General features: G+C 41.2%; 1 protein-coding gene across 2 annotated transcripts; it reads left to right on the forward strand.

Annotated features, from left to right (window-relative positions):
- The first annotated feature begins 7,451 nt into the window (after nt 1–7,451).
- On the forward strand, nt 7,452–16,192 carry arf3b (ADP-ribosylation factor 3b). Of its 2 annotated transcripts, none has more exons than XM_018725901.2 (5): nt 7,452–7,631; nt 10,166–10,399; nt 11,064–11,174; nt 12,116–12,240; nt 12,869–16,192. In XM_018725901.2, the coding sequence occupies exons 2-5, from the start codon at nt 10,252–10,254 to the stop codon at nt 13,028–13,030; spliced, it is 546 nt and encodes a 181-aa protein (XP_018581417.1). In that variant the 5' UTR covers nt 7,452–7,631; nt 10,166–10,251; the 3' UTR covers nt 13,031–16,192. The 2 variants fall into 2 exon arrangements, with proteins under 2 accessions (XP_018581417.1, XP_018581418.1); XM_018725902.2 differs by lacking the exon at nt 7,452–7,631 and adding an exon at nt 9,849–10,085.
- The last annotated feature ends 835 nt before the right edge of the window (nt 16,193–17,027 follow it).

Below are 17,027 nucleotides of genomic sequence, written 5' to 3' on the forward strand. Positions count from 1 at the left end.
TGTACCCTGTGTTTCCAGGATAGGCTCTGGCTCACCGCGACCCTGCTCAGGACAAGCAGCTGTTGATGTTGGTTTAGTGCGGCATTCTGCCACAAGTGTAAATGAACATTTTGCCAAATGTTTCTGGACAGCCAGTGTGCTTTACTTGTGTTTTGGAATATAAGGATCACTATGTGAAGGTGAGAGGGGATGTGGTGGCACAGTGGGCTTGGCTGGGTCCTGCTCTCTGGCGGGTCTGGGGTTCAAGCCCTGCCTGGGGTGCCCTATGACGGCCTGGCATCCTGTCCTGGGTGTGTCCCCTCCCCCTCTAGTCTTGGGCCCCGTGTTGCCGGGTTAGGTTCCGGTTCGCCTCAGGACAAGCAGCTTCAGCCAGTGTGTATGTGAAGGTGTGAGCATAAGTGTCTGTTTTAATGCATGAGAACTTGCGTGAATCTGTGAACTGCTATTATGAGATAGAAATATACTGGCTTCATTCCAAAGCAGGGACTTAGAAGAAGCCATTCAGTGGAAGTGACTGGGACAGCTGATTGATATGCTTTTGGTGTCTGATCACTTCCACATTCCCTGAGGGTATGATCTCATCTATGTGCTGCATTAACATGAATCCAAATTTCATTATTGTTTTCAACAATCCAAAAGGGTAACGAGCAGCCAACACCAATTCTTGACTTGTTTTTCAGTAACAACATGTGCTAAGAGGTTTCCCAGTAGACCCTGGCTGTGGCTGTAACAAGCTTGCAGCAGTCATTTCTATCCGTGTATCTATATTGGTGGCAAGAATGTTGTGTGTTGCAAGAGAACTGTAATTATGATCGACATCTTTTTTTAATGCTGATCATGGCCACATTACAGCCTGGACGTACTCACAGTAATTACTTAGGATCTAAGTATCTTAAAACTCTGTGGCTAGGAAATAGAGTTTTGGCATAATCATTCACCAGTGGCAGAATTCTCTATTTGTGATGTTAAACAACTTGTTTGTTTTGCTGAGCACTGGCTTCTAGAACCTTCTAGTAGAGTCCCTAAGCATAAGTAACAGCCACCTGGTACAGTTGTCATATATAAGATAGAGCAAAACCCCAAAGAAAAACAGGAAGATCTTTTGGTACTGATATAGAAGACTTGGGTGTGATATTTATACTGAAAAAAGTGAAACGTGTTTTACTTTACAGAAGTAGACAGCATAAATTGTAAGAGAAAATGGAAAGCTGGGAGTGCAGATGGTGGCTTACCTGCATCACGACTGATTCTAAATTAAGTGCTCCTACTGTCCTTCACTGGACAGCCATAGCATGCTGTTTCACCACAGTGCTATACACAGTCACGATGTGAGGCGCACAGGAAGAATAAAACGGGCTTAATTACCAGATCAGACCAGAAAGAACAAGCCTCCATCCTTGGTGCTAACAGTGTCACAGTCTGATGTAGAATCAGTGGTAAAAATGAAGTACTGTAGATACGAGTTTCAGACAAGTTCAGTAACGCTGTAGAAAGATCACGTTCTCGTAGATGTAATACATTTTAAGCGCGACAGCTTGGAAATGTATAGTGTGTTGGGAGTTTATGCTGATCCATGTTTCTGTGTTTCCAGTTTCCACCAGGTTTTACACTGAGTGTACCCTGTGTTTCTTCTCCATGCGTGCTGAGATGTTATGGTGCAAAAGCAAGACCCTGTACTCCCAGGATTGCAAAGACAGCTCTCTGACATATCCTATCTGTCACTGGAGAGTTGAGGGTAAAGAAGCAAGTGACAGAGGTATAGTGGTCCGTGTATGTTGCGTTCATTTGTTTTTTGAATCGAAACTGAACAACAAAATGCGAATTACGATGCCTTCATTCGTTTTTTGTTTTAAAAATTAAAAACAAATTATGAATTAACTATGTTTGAAAACCATTTGTTGCTCAAAATGTAAAATATTTAAAATATGCCTCATTTATAGTTTCTTGCCATCTTATTTTTTGACTTTGAGTTATATTTATTTATTTAGCAGACGCTTTTTTCCAAAGCAACTTACAATGGATATTATGTAGTGTTATGAGCCCACACACCACTTATTCACCATGGTGACTTACACTGCTAGATACACTACTTACAATGGGTCACTCATCCATACGTCAATGGAACACACACTCTCTCTCTGTCACTCACACACTATGGGGGAACCTGAACAGCATGTCTTCGGACTGTGGGAGGAAACCAGAGCACCCGGAGGAAACCCACACAGACATGGGGAGAACATGGAAACTCCACACAGACTGAGTGGGAACGAACCCACCACATCTTCTTACACCGCACAGGCGCTGTGAGACAGCAGCACTACTTTGTTATTTCGTTAATAGATTTATTTCGTTTTGTGGTATTCTTGAACAACCCAGATGTAAACTAATTGAAACCGCACATAATCCATCAGTGGCTGCATCGAACATGCTGGCTTCGCTCCAGGTTATTCATAAGTTAATATTGATCACTATGTGCTTTTCAAAAGCAGCAAGAAAGTGACAGTAAGCAGGGGATGGGGTGGCATTGCTGGTTTGGCCGGCACCTGCCGTGTGGTGGGTCTGGGGCTCGAGCCCTGCCTGCGGTGCCCTGCGACAGACTGGTGTCCTGTCCTGGGAATATCCCCTCCCCGCTTGGCCCTGTCCCCTACGTTTCCAAGTGGGCTCCTGCCCACTGCAACCCTGTTTGGGACAAGTGGTTGCTAACGTTGGTTGGTTGGAGTGACAGTAAGGGGGGGGATGATATGTCCACTGAGAAAATGATTGCCAGACGTTTTTCAGATGCTACTTCTTAAGAATCTTATTAAGCACAGGTGTTAAAAGCACCGTGAAGTTCTAGCTGGCTAGTGGCGGTAAAGCATGATGAGATGTACATTTCATTCATCGTTTTTGGTATTGTGAGATTTTGATTTCTACACTTTGCATGGTTAAACGAAAAGAGAAAATTAATTAGAAAGTCCTTTTCTTTTTGCGTGTGTGCTCAGAAACAAAAAAAAGGTATTTTTCTAATTTTTCTGCTTTCAATATTAAATAAAAAGACGAATGAAGGCATCGTAATTTTCATTTCGTTTTTCAATTTTGAATCAAAAAATGAATGAACGCAACGTACACGGACCTATATTATTTGCCTTCTTTCATTTTTTCTCTATTTTTGCAACTTTTTTTACATTAAATTTGTTTAGGTCATTTTATCAGCTCTAGTAGTACATGAACGAAGCCTGAAAAAGAAAAAATGTCAAATCGTATTGTTTTTTTTTCTGAATTCTTTAGTGTGGAGGATAATGAAATGTGCTGTCATAGATGTGGAAAAGTAATTGCCTCTCTACTGCACCGCCTTTGCCTGGAGTGAATGGAACCAAACATTTACTGTAGCTGTTGACCAGCGTCTTACATTGATGTGGAGGAATTTTGGTCACATTTTTATGTTTTGGGATTAGTCTCTTGGTGTATGACCCAGCTCTGACTAACTGATGGGCTGGAATTCTCCTTTAAAATTTGAAACAAAAGGAATTCTTTTTTCATTAAATGATAACAAGGCACCCAGATCATGTGACAGCAAAACATTCCCAGACCACCATCACACTGCCACCATCATACTTAGAGTAGAAGTAGAAGGTTCTTAGAGTAAGTAGAATGTTCATACTCTGAAATGCTGTATTTGGTTTTTGTCAGATATAACTGACCCCATGACCTCCAAATATTCTTCTTTTGATTCATCAATCTACAGAACATTCCTCCCAAAGTCTGGATAGACATCCAAGTTCTTTTTGACAAACTGTAGATGAACCTTCATGCTCTTTTTAGTGAATAGCATTTTCTGCTTTGCCAAACTTTGGTGTATCCCACTTTTGCCCGGATTCTTTCTAATGGTCGGGTCATAAACACTGACTTCAGCAGAGGCAGGAGAGGTCTGCGATGCACTGAATGATCTGGGGTTCTTTTTGAGCTGATTAATGATTTTATGCCTTGCATGTAGAAAGATTTTGGCAAGATGGCTACCCTTAGGTAGATTTACCACTGTTCCAAACTTCCTCCATCTGACTGGCATGGCTCTGACTGTTGTTCAGACCCTGGTAAATGACTGAGTAACTGCATCCAGAGTGACAGCCTTCAGCAACTTTTCAACACAGGCCTCCAGAAATTTCCTCTGAGCATGCTATGCCTCATGGGGCATAGTGGTACAGTGGCACAGTGGGGTTGACTGGGGCCCGCTGCCGGGGCTGGGGTTCGAGTCCTGCTTGGGGTGCCTTGTGACGGACTGGTGTCCCGTGCTGGGGCGTGTCCCCTCCCCCTCCAGGCTTGTGCCCTGTGTTTCTGGGTTAGGCTCTGGTTTGCTGCAATGCCACCTGGGGCAAGTGGTTGCACACATTTTGTGTGTGATGATGTGCCACTGCGAATGTGTTTTTTTTCCATTTTGACTTTTGGTGTGAAGGTTTAAGTCATTGAAGGTTATATTGGAGACCGTTGGCCCAATCCAGACTTCATTATATCATTCATGTCTAATGCCATAGGAAATAATTAAAAACAATACAAGTGTCATTTTTTCTTCCAATCTCCATCAATATACTTCTTTCCATCCACCCAATTTCAATAGGGGTAGCGGCAATCTTGAACCAATTCCAGGAGCATCGGACACAAAGCAGAGGTGGATTACGCCCTGGGCGGGATCCCAGGCCTTCGCAGGGTAGCCACACACACACGCACATGCACATACACACACACACAGTGTGATTTCCCCACTTCATCGGAAACATGTCTTTGAACTGTGGGAGGAAACTCCTCAAACATGGGGGGATTGTACAAACTGCACACAGACTGAGCCCAGTTTGAACCCAGGTCAAAATACACAGGCCATATGGAGGCACCATCACTAACTGCTTCAGCACAGTTGTATACTTCTCCAGAACATTACCTCAACTAATATGTCTTGCAGAACAACATGCTTTATAAGCAAAAAAACTTTTTTCAGAACGGTAGAGAGAAATGCTGAATGGAGGGTAAACAAGGTAAAAGTAGTCTTTCAGAAAGATCTGAGATGGTGGGGCAGTGTGGGGGTGACAACGGTGAGCTTAGATCATGAAGAGTTCATAACTGTGATGGGGATCAGTCTTGTGAACAAGAGTTAAGATTGTGATAACTGACCTTTTCAAGATGGGCTTTGAGTAAGTTTATTGGCAATCTGTGAAGCGTTTTGCTAAGAGCATCAGGTCCTCTTTAACCTTTCCGTAGCAACACTGCTGTTAGGTCTATGTTATTGACTCCCTTTTCAAGCACAGTACACACTTTTATTAGACTGAGAACACAGCTACATTTAATGCCTGGTGCTATAAGTAACCAATCTGTACTGCACTCTGTATACAAGGCCAGTGGTTAAAGCTACCACCTCTGGGCTTGGAGGTTACACATTTGAATCCCAGCTCCTGCTGCAATACACTTGAGCATGAAATTTATCCTAAACTGCTCCAGTAAACATTACACAGCTGTATAAGTTAGTAAATCATTGTAAATTTCTTTGAATAAATATACTTCCTATAAATATATGTACATTATGCATTGTATATGCACTAGTTCCATTGGTTCAGTTCTATAGTTTCCTATCTTCATAATGAAATGACGTCCCCGTATATTTGAATACTTATGAGCCAGAGAGAAGAAAGTGAACTTAATTTGGAGAAGAACCATATTTGGGTTGCATTTCACCAAATTCATTGTAAGCTTTTATCATTTCACGTTATGTTTCCTGGAGCTACAGAAAGGATGATTTCCTGATCTTGATTTCTTCAAGACTAACAGGGAGAGACTGTGGGACTCAGTCTCTCTCCATGAGCTTATTTATCTCTCTAGCTTTCTTTCCTCCTGCTCTCTCATATAACAGCCCCTGACACATGACATGCTCAAACGTACATAAGCTAACTTCTCTCTTTGTAATTGGAACCAGAGAGCATGCCAACGCATGAGAAGAAAGAAGGGTTTGGTAAGTGGGAAACCATTTGGTTGACCTATGGAGCATATGCCTGTCAAAGCAACATCTGCTGTGCGGGTACTTGGATAGCTGGATACTGTGAGGAGCACAGATATTTAAATAGGAACTTGCTGAGAGTCACTGACAGATAAGTAAAGACAGGCACGCAAACACATTTGCGCAGTCAAGTTTGCGCTTTGGTATGTCCCTGGCCACAAACATCTGTGTGTGTGTTAGTGTATGGAACGATGAGAAGTTGAGGGAGAGAGGGAAAAATGCAATGCAACCTATGTAAATAAACAGTTGGAAACATATGTTCGCAGACCCCACTCTACCCTCCCCGTCCCCTCCCGCCCGCTTCCTACCCCGTACCATGCCACTCCAGCTCTGATGTGGGACGGAGCGAGAGAGAGCGAGAACGGGCAAGCGGGCATGAGCAGCCAACTCCCCAAGACATCAAAGCCCTCATCTCAATGTGCAGGCTCTCATTAGTTCTGCAAGCGCAGCCCGAAAGACTTGTGATTGTGTACTGCTGGGGCTCACATTGGGCCTCTGGCAAACACTTCAGAGGGAAGGCGTCCTCCAATTACAACTCCCCTGTTCTTCCACTACCACCCCAACCCACTGTAACCCCAGTGTGACCCCCGCTAACTCCCACAGTCACCACTCCACCCCTATAATCTGGTTTAAAGTTGCAAACATCTGCTGATCTTATTCCTTTGTTGCTCTGCGCAGTGGATTGATAGACATCCATTACCGATCCACAGAGAAGCAGCTGCTCGTGTCGAGACACAGAGAGAGCGATTCCTGTCAAAGCAAATGTGTAACTAGTGTGGTCTGAGCAGGAATTTAGCCTTTAAATTTCAAACCGTATGGGGCACCTCCCACCGAAGTAAACCTAGCTACTTCATTCCACAAGCAGCCTTGGTCAGTTGATGTGGGACTCCATGCATTTTTACTTTAGCCTTCTGAAAGAGTTGCCACCATTCAGGTACAACAGGTTCAGGTACTTATCAGTATTCACTGCCCACTGGAATGGCGGTGCTAAATTCACTCTGTGTTTTGAATTCAGATCAGAAGAGTTCATTTCGACAAAGATACCACGCGAACGACCTCGCTCAGACTTAGTTGGACTTTTTCGTTGGTAAATCTCAATGGATTTTGCTGTAGTGAAAAGCATGAAATAAAATTAATATCATATGAAAAGGAAATTGCTAGAACGAAGATGCCTCAAAAAAGGACAAAGAAGAACTTTTCAGATGCCTACATCAGTTTTTAACTTTTTCTAGGCATGTCACTAGTTTGTTATGAATACTCTTCCTTTTCCTTCCATCCTCTCTGTCATATAGAATTCCTACTGCTGCTGGTAATTCATCTGTCCTAACATTAAATTGTTGGTTATTTATTAAGTGAATGATTATTTCATCGGATTTATTTCACTGGTATTATTTTATTTTTGCAATTCAAACGTAGCGAATGACAATTTCTGCAACGGATAAGGTTAAGTTATTATTTTTCTACTGGTTATGAGGTGCACGGAGCTAAGAGCTTCCACTTCGCCTCAGAAGACTGCAGACTGGAGTGTGAAGATTTCTGAAGCCCCCTCCATTCTGAAATATCGCGAGATCTCTTCCTCCTTCGTGCCCGAGATTGACGTGTGTCACCGTTGGAGGTAAGTGAACGTTCAGGTATAGCTGAATTCTGAAATAACTGCAAAAATGATCGGTCAGCAATCGAATGGACACATAGATTTGTCCACTGAACGCTGATTAGGGTGACAAATAGTGTCGTTTTGTTCGTGGTTACAAAAAAGGCGAGTTTACCGTGGCTGACCGTGCTTAGCTGATAGCTAACTCTGCGGCGTCTCGCGCGGCGAAGTGTCTCGTATGACTGGGGGACGGAGAGGCGGTTTCGCCCGCTAACAGCTCCTGAGTCCTGTTTGTCCGCAAAATTTGGCAAAATGACGGCATTTCTTGGAACGCCGTTTGTGAATAACATGAGAGAAGAACGCTATTCATTTTTAGTTTATACAGGCAGATGACCCGCTAGCAAGCTTGTACGTGATAAGAATACATACAACACGCGGCTTAAGCTAGCTCGCCGCGATTAATTTACGGTACCGTAAACGTAATAGTTAATATTTACCGGTGGCCTCCGTCGTCCCTGCTTTTCAACGAAAACAGATAAAAATAGTAGCTAACAAGAAGGAGGCCCGTTCGGCTCAGCTGGAGCCTCTGTTGTTGGGAAGCTAGCGAGCAACATTAGCTAGCAAGCTATGGGCTCAGTGACTGGCGCGGGACGCGAACACCGCAGTCAGAAGAAAATCATACTCGATTATAATTATATACAGACAGAGACAGAATCGACGCCTTAGACTATTCTGTTGAAGATCTGTGTCTCACACGATGTAGAAGCGATTCTTCGGCGAACTGGTCCAGTAACTGTTAAGTAAACCATGTTAAAAAGTAACTGAGGTACATATAGATTTCTTTCGATCTCACACATGATGATGATTTTCTAACCAGGTACCATGATGATGTCATCCGGTAAACCAGCTACGAAATTCGTGCAACTTTCACACGGCAGCAATACATTACTACTACTACTACCACAACTAATAATAATAGTTAATAATAAAGGTTTACAGAGCGCTTTGCTTGTCAGACGTGTTATTTGTGGGTTAATGCGAAACTAAGCACATGATCAGTACCATGGACAGTGCTGACTGATTGAAACGCAAAGACATGGCAAAATACAAATATTTTGTATTTTAGTACTGATGGATATGTCATCTCAAGTAGAATTGACAGACTGGGGTAAGAAATTGAGTAGGACTAACTCACTTTCATTATCAGGTTAATTTTATTTACAGTAGGTGTTTGGAATAGTAGGACTGAGCCCTGCAAAAACACAGCAGTTCACGTTTACCTGAGATGTTACGGTATTTCTGGGTTTGATCTGCGTTGTTGTATACTTATGTCTTTCAAAACAGATATTGCTTCCTAAACAGGGAGCAATGTGCTTTTGTTGCTTAATAATTGTTAAATTCTAAAAATATGGGGTGTCAACTGAATGAGATCACTGCTGGATTACAAATATGAGCATAAACGTAAATGCATCAGTATCACTGTGTTCACATTGATAATTTATGATAGTACATGACTGGTCATTAACTAAATAGCTCTTTGTATCAGAGCTACGGTATAATCATAGTGAAATAAATGAATTTTACAAAATAGATCTACTAATGTTTTTGAAGTACATGATGGAATTGTTCTCACTTTTACTATTTATGCTCTGCCAGTTTGTTCAGCAGGGGTATGAGACATCTCCAGTTCTTAAGAGCCTGCTAGTGTGCGAATGTGTCACAGATTTAGTAACTGGTTATGGAATAGTGCTGTCTTTATTTGGAATGTGTCTTCTGGCACACAGAAATATGTTAATATCTCATTACTGGCAGTGGGTGTCTTGCAGGTGTTTGTCCTTTTTTGTAAATCATCTTTTTTAAACTCTTGTTATGGCAAAATGTGAATAACCTTTAGGCAACTGTATTCTGAATAACACATTAAAACTGTGCATCTTCGAGTTAGGATGTGTGGAAAACTGGAAGTGTTAAACAGATTGCAGTACAGCCTAGAGCCTTGGCAGCATCACAGCTCTGTGTGTGAGTGTGTGTTTGTGAGAAAAGGCTCCTGACAGTTCTAGAATGAACTTGACCGACGGTAACGTATGTAGGTGTTAAACTGCTCGCTGGCAAAAATCTGTGGGTAAATGTGTGCAAGAAGGAAGCTTGTGAACCGTGTTAATGAGGTCCATAGCACGCCTGTCCTGGTTTTCAACTATGGTCCATGCAGAGACTGTGTCAGCAGTTGCGCAGCACCTCACTGAGAAGGAAACATCAGAGCCTGGATGTGTTATTTGTGTGCTAATCTCCATAGTCACATTGCGTAGTCATGCTGTACCCTTCAACAAACTTCAAATGATTTTTTTCTTTAACTGAAAAGTTTCTTTATATACTTTTAACATAGATTCTCTTAAAGTACTAATACGTTTTCCCTATTATGAAGAATGAAGTTTTTTAGAATATTAATGTAGCAAATTCAAACAAATCCCTCTCAACCCACAGGTAATTGATGGAAACAGTGTTGATCCTTTTGATTATTATTGTAGCGCTGCTCTTCTTCACAGTAGCCCCTGTCTCTCCAGATCATATGCTCATTGGTCGTGCAAGGCCCTGCTAGGAACCTGTCGTCTTTGCTGGGAGCTGCCGCCAAGCTACAACTAACAGCACCATGGGAAATATTTTTGGGAATCTCCTGAAGAGCCTGATTGGAAAGAAGGAAATGCGTATTCTTATGGTGGGGCTTGACGCGGCAGGGAAGACCACTATCCTTTACAAACTCAAGCTGGGAGAGATAGTGACCACCATTCCCACCATTGGTATGTGTGTGGTTCCTCTTTGTTTTACATAGTGTACATGATTAATTACCATCAATTACACACACACTTTCTGAACCGCTTGTCCCATACGGGGTCGCGGGGAACCGGAGCCTAACCCGGCAACTCAGGGCGTAAAGCTGGAGGGGGAGGGGACACATCCAGGATGGGACGCCAGTCCGTCGCAAGGCACCCCAAGCGGGACTCGAACCCCAGACCCACTGGAGAGCAGGACCCGGTCCAACCTACCGCGCCACTGCGCCCCCTACCATCAATTAATTTAGTGGAAATAGATGGCTCTACATTATTTGAAAATACTGATACAATTGAGGTTTTTTGGACATTTTGTGTGTTGTGTCTTCTGTGTGCTTATCGTATTCATTAAGGGAATAAACAATGAAAGACAACACCTGCATGAAATGTAAATGCTGAAAGTGCTCATAGATACAAAAAGAAGATGGAGAGAAGGTGGAGGGGGAGCAAAAGTGGTCACTTCATTATTACTATTTATATTGTTTTTTTTGCTGCTGATTTGAATCATTTTAACAACTTATGAATACAAAGTTGTGCTGTGTAGCCTAACCTGGGTTCAGTTTTTCCACTATATCCAATTAGTGTACTGAATATGCACATTGTAGTAAAACTTAATCTCTCTGTATTTTTTCAGGATTCAATGTTGAGACCGTGGAGTACAAGAATATTAGCTTTACAGTGTGGGACGTGGGTGGCCAGGACAAAATTCGGCCCCTTTGGAGACACTACTTCCAAAACACGCAGGGTGAGCTTTGATATCCATTCAAGGTTACAAAAGCAGTATGAAGTACCTGTTGCAAATTAAATGGCCAGGGCATCACAATGTTTGGATGTTTACAACCAACCACCATATCACCATGCGTCCATTTATCAAATTTTACAGCATGTGAGTGGGGAATGGCAAAAGATTTAGAATTTTAGTGCAGATAAGACAAACCTCAGGTAAAACTGTCCCTAAGAAAGGTAGATGCCCTGATTTCATGTGGTATCGATGTAATATTTCAGTCTTTCACAATCTCAAGAAAACTTTGTTTTTATAAGTTGAAAAGGAATTCAGACCATTTCTTGCCATAATTATATCGTGGATGTTTTCTGATTTGTTTCTCTTAGGGAAATGTATTGCTCTTGAGCCAATCCATCTTAGATTTTTTTGTATTAATACATTTAAAAATTGAAGTGTGTGTCTGATGTCCACATTTAATCCTCATCTTCTTTTTCCCAGGAATAAAATTTTTTGTACAAATGAGGTTAACATCCACCATAGACTGTTATGCTTACAGCACAGCTCTGGGCTGAGACAGAGTGTTCCCTTTCTGGTGCTCATGATAACAACAAGGACAGTCACACATACTCATATTTTTTTTTCTATTACCAGTTACTGAAAACAGTTCCAGTTAAGATGGTGAAAACATTCACAAATCCTGCACAAAGTCTACTTTGCATTGAAATGTCTTTGATTTCTCCCAGTACAGAAAGAATTTATATAAACATATATAATCGAATTTAATTTTCAGAATTAGCACATTGGAAGGCCATATTCCTAATTATATTTCCTTTGACGCTTATAAGCATTTCTAACTATGTACTTAACAGTACTTACTGCTGCATTGTCTACCAGTGTTACTTTGCCACTATGATAGCTCTGGTTTCTGACCACTGACCTTCCTTCCTCCACTTTTCTGACAGGCCTAATCTTTGTGGTGGACAGCAATGACCGGGAGCGGGTGAATGAGGCCCGAGAGGAGTTGATGAGGATGCTGGCTGAGGATGAGCTGCGGGATGCTGTGCTCCTGGTGTTTGCAAACAAGCAGGTATTTGATGGGTTGAGTGTGTTTTCATTGCTTTGTTCACATTAATGCAGCAAAATGTAGTGTAATCTCAATTTCATAAAAGATAATGACCATATGGTCTCTGCTATTCTCTCTCGATTTTAGAAATAAACCTGTACTGACTATAGATTGCTGTCCACACATAGAGTTTATGGCACAGTTTTCTGGAACTTTTCAAAAGAAACTTCAGGGTGGATTTTGTTCAAGTGTGGCCAAGTATTTCTGCCAGGAAGCAAAGAAGAGTGCTTGGGGTGCAAAAATGCAAGCTGCAATATGTTGTAGTATTAATTCAAGGATTAGCAGTAATTGAAGGGAGGACATTGGATAAGAAATAAGGGCAGGCCTTACATTTTGGAAATTGAAAAGGTAAATTTTTTTCAATTTAATTTCTGTATGACATTGTACCACTGAAACAACCCTTTCAACACACGCTTGTACCCACAAAAAGATTGCAATAACTGCTGAGTCATATAAACTCAGTTTGATGAGCTGGTTTTCGAAAATCTGTGAGTAATTGAATTACCCGTTGGCTATGGATAAAGTGAGTTCTTGGCCAGCACTACTGTTGATTGCTGTTGACTCCGGCTCTATGTCGTGCTTCTCACCACAGGACCTGCCCAATGCCATGAATGCGGCTGAGATCACAGACAAGTTGGGTCTGCATTCACTGCGCCATCGTAACTGGTACATCCAAGCCACCTGTGCCACCAGTGGGGATGGCCTGTATGAAGGCCTGGACTGGCTGGCCAACCAACTCAAGAACAAGAAGTGAGGTGGAGCCAGTACAGTGGGAGGGGCAGGGGAGAGGGGGGGGGGAGGGAGGGACAGACACTTGTCAGATGGTAGTTCTTTTTTCTTCCCTGTTTTTAAGGGTGTGGGAACAGGTTTTGAATTTGAGGACCTCAAAGTTCATTGTAAACTGTAGATCCCCCCACCACCATTACTCTCTATGATCAAAAAAAAAAAAAAAAACACTGGTTCTGGAGAACTGGTTGTTTTCATAAGGTAGGCCTACTTTTATCTTTTTTTACACAAGAGCAAGTATGTTGTAAGGAACTGGGTTTTCCCAATTTTCCTGTTCAATGAAAACACTGTAAACCAAAAGCAAAGAAAGACATCCTTTGATTGAATGGCACAGATTGTTACAACTGAGCTGAATTAACACATTATTATTATTAATAAATCATAATACTTGCCCAAACCTACAGAAGTAATGGCAGTGTGATGTAATTAACTCGCATAACATTTCATGTTAAGCTAGGCTTGACAAATAACGGAAACATTAAGTCTCTATGACTTGGTCTGGTAAAACCCTGAGTCAGATCAAATGTATCTCCAGAACTGCAATTTTGTCAGCATTCTTTGAATGTCCAACCCATAATCACCATTACTTTAAGGAACTGTTTTCACATATTACGTCATGTTTTGGAGTTCAGTCATAGTTATGGTGAACATGTGCATGCTTTGCCCACTCTACCTTGTCTGTGTGAGCTAGAACAGGATTGTGTGTATAAATCTGCATGTAGTACCACTCTTGGAACTCCAGAACATCACAATAGTGACACTACGGGTGTGCCTATAATGTATTTATTGTCACGCTACAGGTTCAGAATTGATTATATATCTCTGACCTTGCACAGAAGCATTCTGATATTAATGAACTGTTTAATGAATGAATTAATTAACTAAATGCATTCTCAAAATTTACTGCACAGTTAGGCCCATAGACTGTGCTTCTTGGATCATATGGTTCCATTACCTTTTTATTTGTGTTGTGATTAGTCACAGCATTGTTGTGTCGTGAGTGTCAGTTCGAACTGTGTGTTTTCTGTTTTTGAATTCGTTCCAACCAGGTGTTCGTCCACCTATTCTGTGAATATGTAAGCTTTTGTTGCTGAATGTCTAATTAAATGTACATTTTTTGTAGACCGAGGAGGAAAATTAAGTATGTGACAATGTTTGATATTGTTGTAAATCGCATATCTAAGTTTATGTTGGATCTTTTATCTTGTTTGCAAATATTTTATTGGAAAGTACCTCTTTAGTATTGTGAGGTCATTTTAAGAATTTAGATTTTATTTATTATTTTGAAAATATTTTCTTTGTGTTGTCTTTTTTGTAGTTGTTTGCACTAACACAGGTAGTTGGTCATGTATGTGGAATTAGTAGCATATAAAAACATTTCATCTACTCTGCTCATGGTCTGTCTGCTTGTGCACTGCCTGTTGGCTGAATCAGTAGATGGTTAAATGGTTAGGTTGATACGTAGTTACAGTAGATAGATGGTGTCCCCATTTCTTTATCCAAACCTTGAGTAGGTAATACTGCCTGCCTGTCGCATGTCCACATTGATTTGTTGTACTTAGACTGTATCCACCATGCAGGCATAGAGCTTGTATTGCATGACCCGTACTTGCTTTTTGAATGAGTAAATGTAAACAGAGGTAGAATGCTTGCTAGACTCTGAAGTAGCTCAGAGTGAGTTTGCTCTCGCCAGCCATGCACTCATATTCTGCAAACTGTATCTGCTGCTGTGATGTTGATAGGTAGGTAGGTAGGTAGATTTCTCTTTAGCTGTGACTCATGGTGTGCGTAGTGATGGAGGCCTGTGGTGACAATCTCAAACATGCATTGCACTTGTCAAATACAGCCACCTCTGACTCAGGAGAGGGGGGACAACAGTCTCCCATGGAGGGGATCTTGCATTACTGTCTGCCTGGGAAAAGTACTGTTCTTGCTCCTGCTTTTCTGGGTCTCTTACTAGTAAGTAGCACTAGTGAAGCTTAAGTGGCCGGGATAATACCTGGTTGGAAATAAATGTTTTTTTTTTTTGTTTTTTTTTTAAATCTCATTGTTAAGTTCTTTGAGATAATGTGGTGAATTTTTTTTATTCGTTGTATTTTTTCTTGTACACGAGTGGACTAGAAAGATCAGAGTGCTATTGTTGTATGTACTTTAACTTGGATCAGTTGTGAAACTGAGCCCTTGATTCCCTTACACTTGAGCAATGACTTGAAGCTGTGTGAAGTAATAGCATTGTTCTGTTTAACACTGCAAGACAGACCTGAACTCAAAGGAATGTGTCCCCTTTCAGAGGGGAACTGTGGAACAAGATGGGCAGGTGAGTTGCTATCACAGATAAGCGGTAATCCCTCCTTTTATGATTTTTAGAGCTGTTTTAAAACTGTGAAATATGACTTCTGAGTCAGAAAGTGTTGACTTCTGTCGTATTTAAACAAGATGTCTGGAGATGAGCAAGGGAAATTAATTTTAAACCCAGTTGTGTAACATTCCATCATTAATGATAGGTAACTCCAGTGGTTATTTTAAGAACAGTTGTTCCAGTGGGTGTAATGCATCCATACACTGATTGTGTGTTTATAAATACACATACGTTCAACTTCTTAAAGCAAATGTGTTAATTTGTTTATTTTTTGTGGCCTTATACAGTATAATAGTGTTGTGTTTTTAGTTACTTTTTAATTGCTTAGCAAATTGATGGAGGATAGGGGCATAATCAAAATCCTTATATACCACTAAACCAGGTCATTTGATTGTTGAAAAACATATTGCTGCTTTTTACTAACATGTCAGATTTCCTATTTCCACATTTGTGTTTGTCCTTAGTGGAAAACTAGTTTGTAATGTTTTGCTTTTTCTCCCTTTTGCTCCTGTGTTTTATGTGTGCTTGTTTTTTATGGGTTTTTTTTGGGGGTCGTAGATTTGATGTTTCAGGTCCAATTTTGATGGATAAACATTGTCTGTGAAAAATCTAAATCATGTAAAAATACTGGTGATGATAAATTATTCAGTGATGCACTGAAAAAAAGTGGTCACTTTGATTAAGCGTTTAGTCCCTGGGGTCTCCGCCTGACCCTATGACAGTAAAACAAAGTCCTGCTGTGCTGAAAAATAAACCTGTTTTCCGTTTGACCTCTCCAGTTGACTGGCTCTGTGTGGATCTTGTGGTGGGTTGGGGGTGGCAGGTTTGAGGTGTGGAAAAAAGGAGTAAAAGTGTCAAGACAACACATGGATGCTACCAGCCTGAGCTGTTAAGCATGTGCTTGTTAATAAAAATAACTTTTATGAGTACTTTTGAGCTAAATTTTGTTTCAAGCTGCAAATATAAGGTGGGTGGTACTGATGCAATAGAACTTAGCATTTTAATGATGGTGATCTTCATATGGGTGACCTTTTTGTTGGGCTTTGAGCTACATTCCACAAGAAGTCAAGAGACCAGTAATTCATGAGTTCTTTGTAGGCAAAGACAGATGGCAGAATCTCAGCTCTGCACTACTACAGACAAAACAACAGTCTAATATCTGGTATACTGCCTCTCTTGATCTCCAGAGCTATGGATTGTTCACTGTAAAGTGATACTCAAAACTCCTATTATCCCAGAAACTGTGAGGTGGAGTACAGACCCTCCCTTCTCTAGGTATTTACCCCTTTTTCCATTTGACCTCTGCTCTTTGACCTACTGGTTCTGTGTCTCTCCTACTCTGAATGATAGCAAGTAACTGGAGGCCTGAGGATAGCAAGGTGCAAATGATAGTAGAAGTATCATGATAAGATGTGGTCATTTCCAGACTTGATACATTAAGACATTTTCAACTTTTCGTTGAAAATATGGAACTGTTGCTAAACATGGGTAGCATCATGCTGCTGCAAGTAACGCTGATGCCTCAAGTGAGCTGTGTATTCAGACATAAATTCAATCCCAGTTCAGCCTGTGTGACGTTTGCATGTTTGCCCTGTGTCTGTGTGAG

This window comes from Scleropages formosus, chromosome 22, assembly GCF_900964775.1.
Source record: "Scleropages formosus chromosome 22, fSclFor1.1, whole genome shotgun sequence".
Taxonomy (NCBI): domain Eukaryota; kingdom Metazoa; phylum Chordata; class Actinopteri; order Osteoglossiformes; family Osteoglossidae; genus Scleropages; species Scleropages formosus.

Excerpts from the sequence above, each read along its gene's own strand:
- arf3b (XM_018725901.2), top strand. The coding sequence starts at position 10,252 with ATGGGAAATATTTTTGGGAATCTCCTGAAGAGCCTGATTGGAAAGAAG. Across the intron at positions 11,175-12,115 it reads CTACTTCCAAAACACGCAGG|GCCTAATCTTTGTGGTGGAC; the intron begins GTGAGCTTTGAT and ends CTTTTCTGACAG. Across the intron at positions 12,241-12,868 it reads TGGTGTTTGCAAACAAGCAG|GACCTGCCCAATGCCATGAA; the intron begins GTATTTGATGGG and ends TTCTCACCACAG.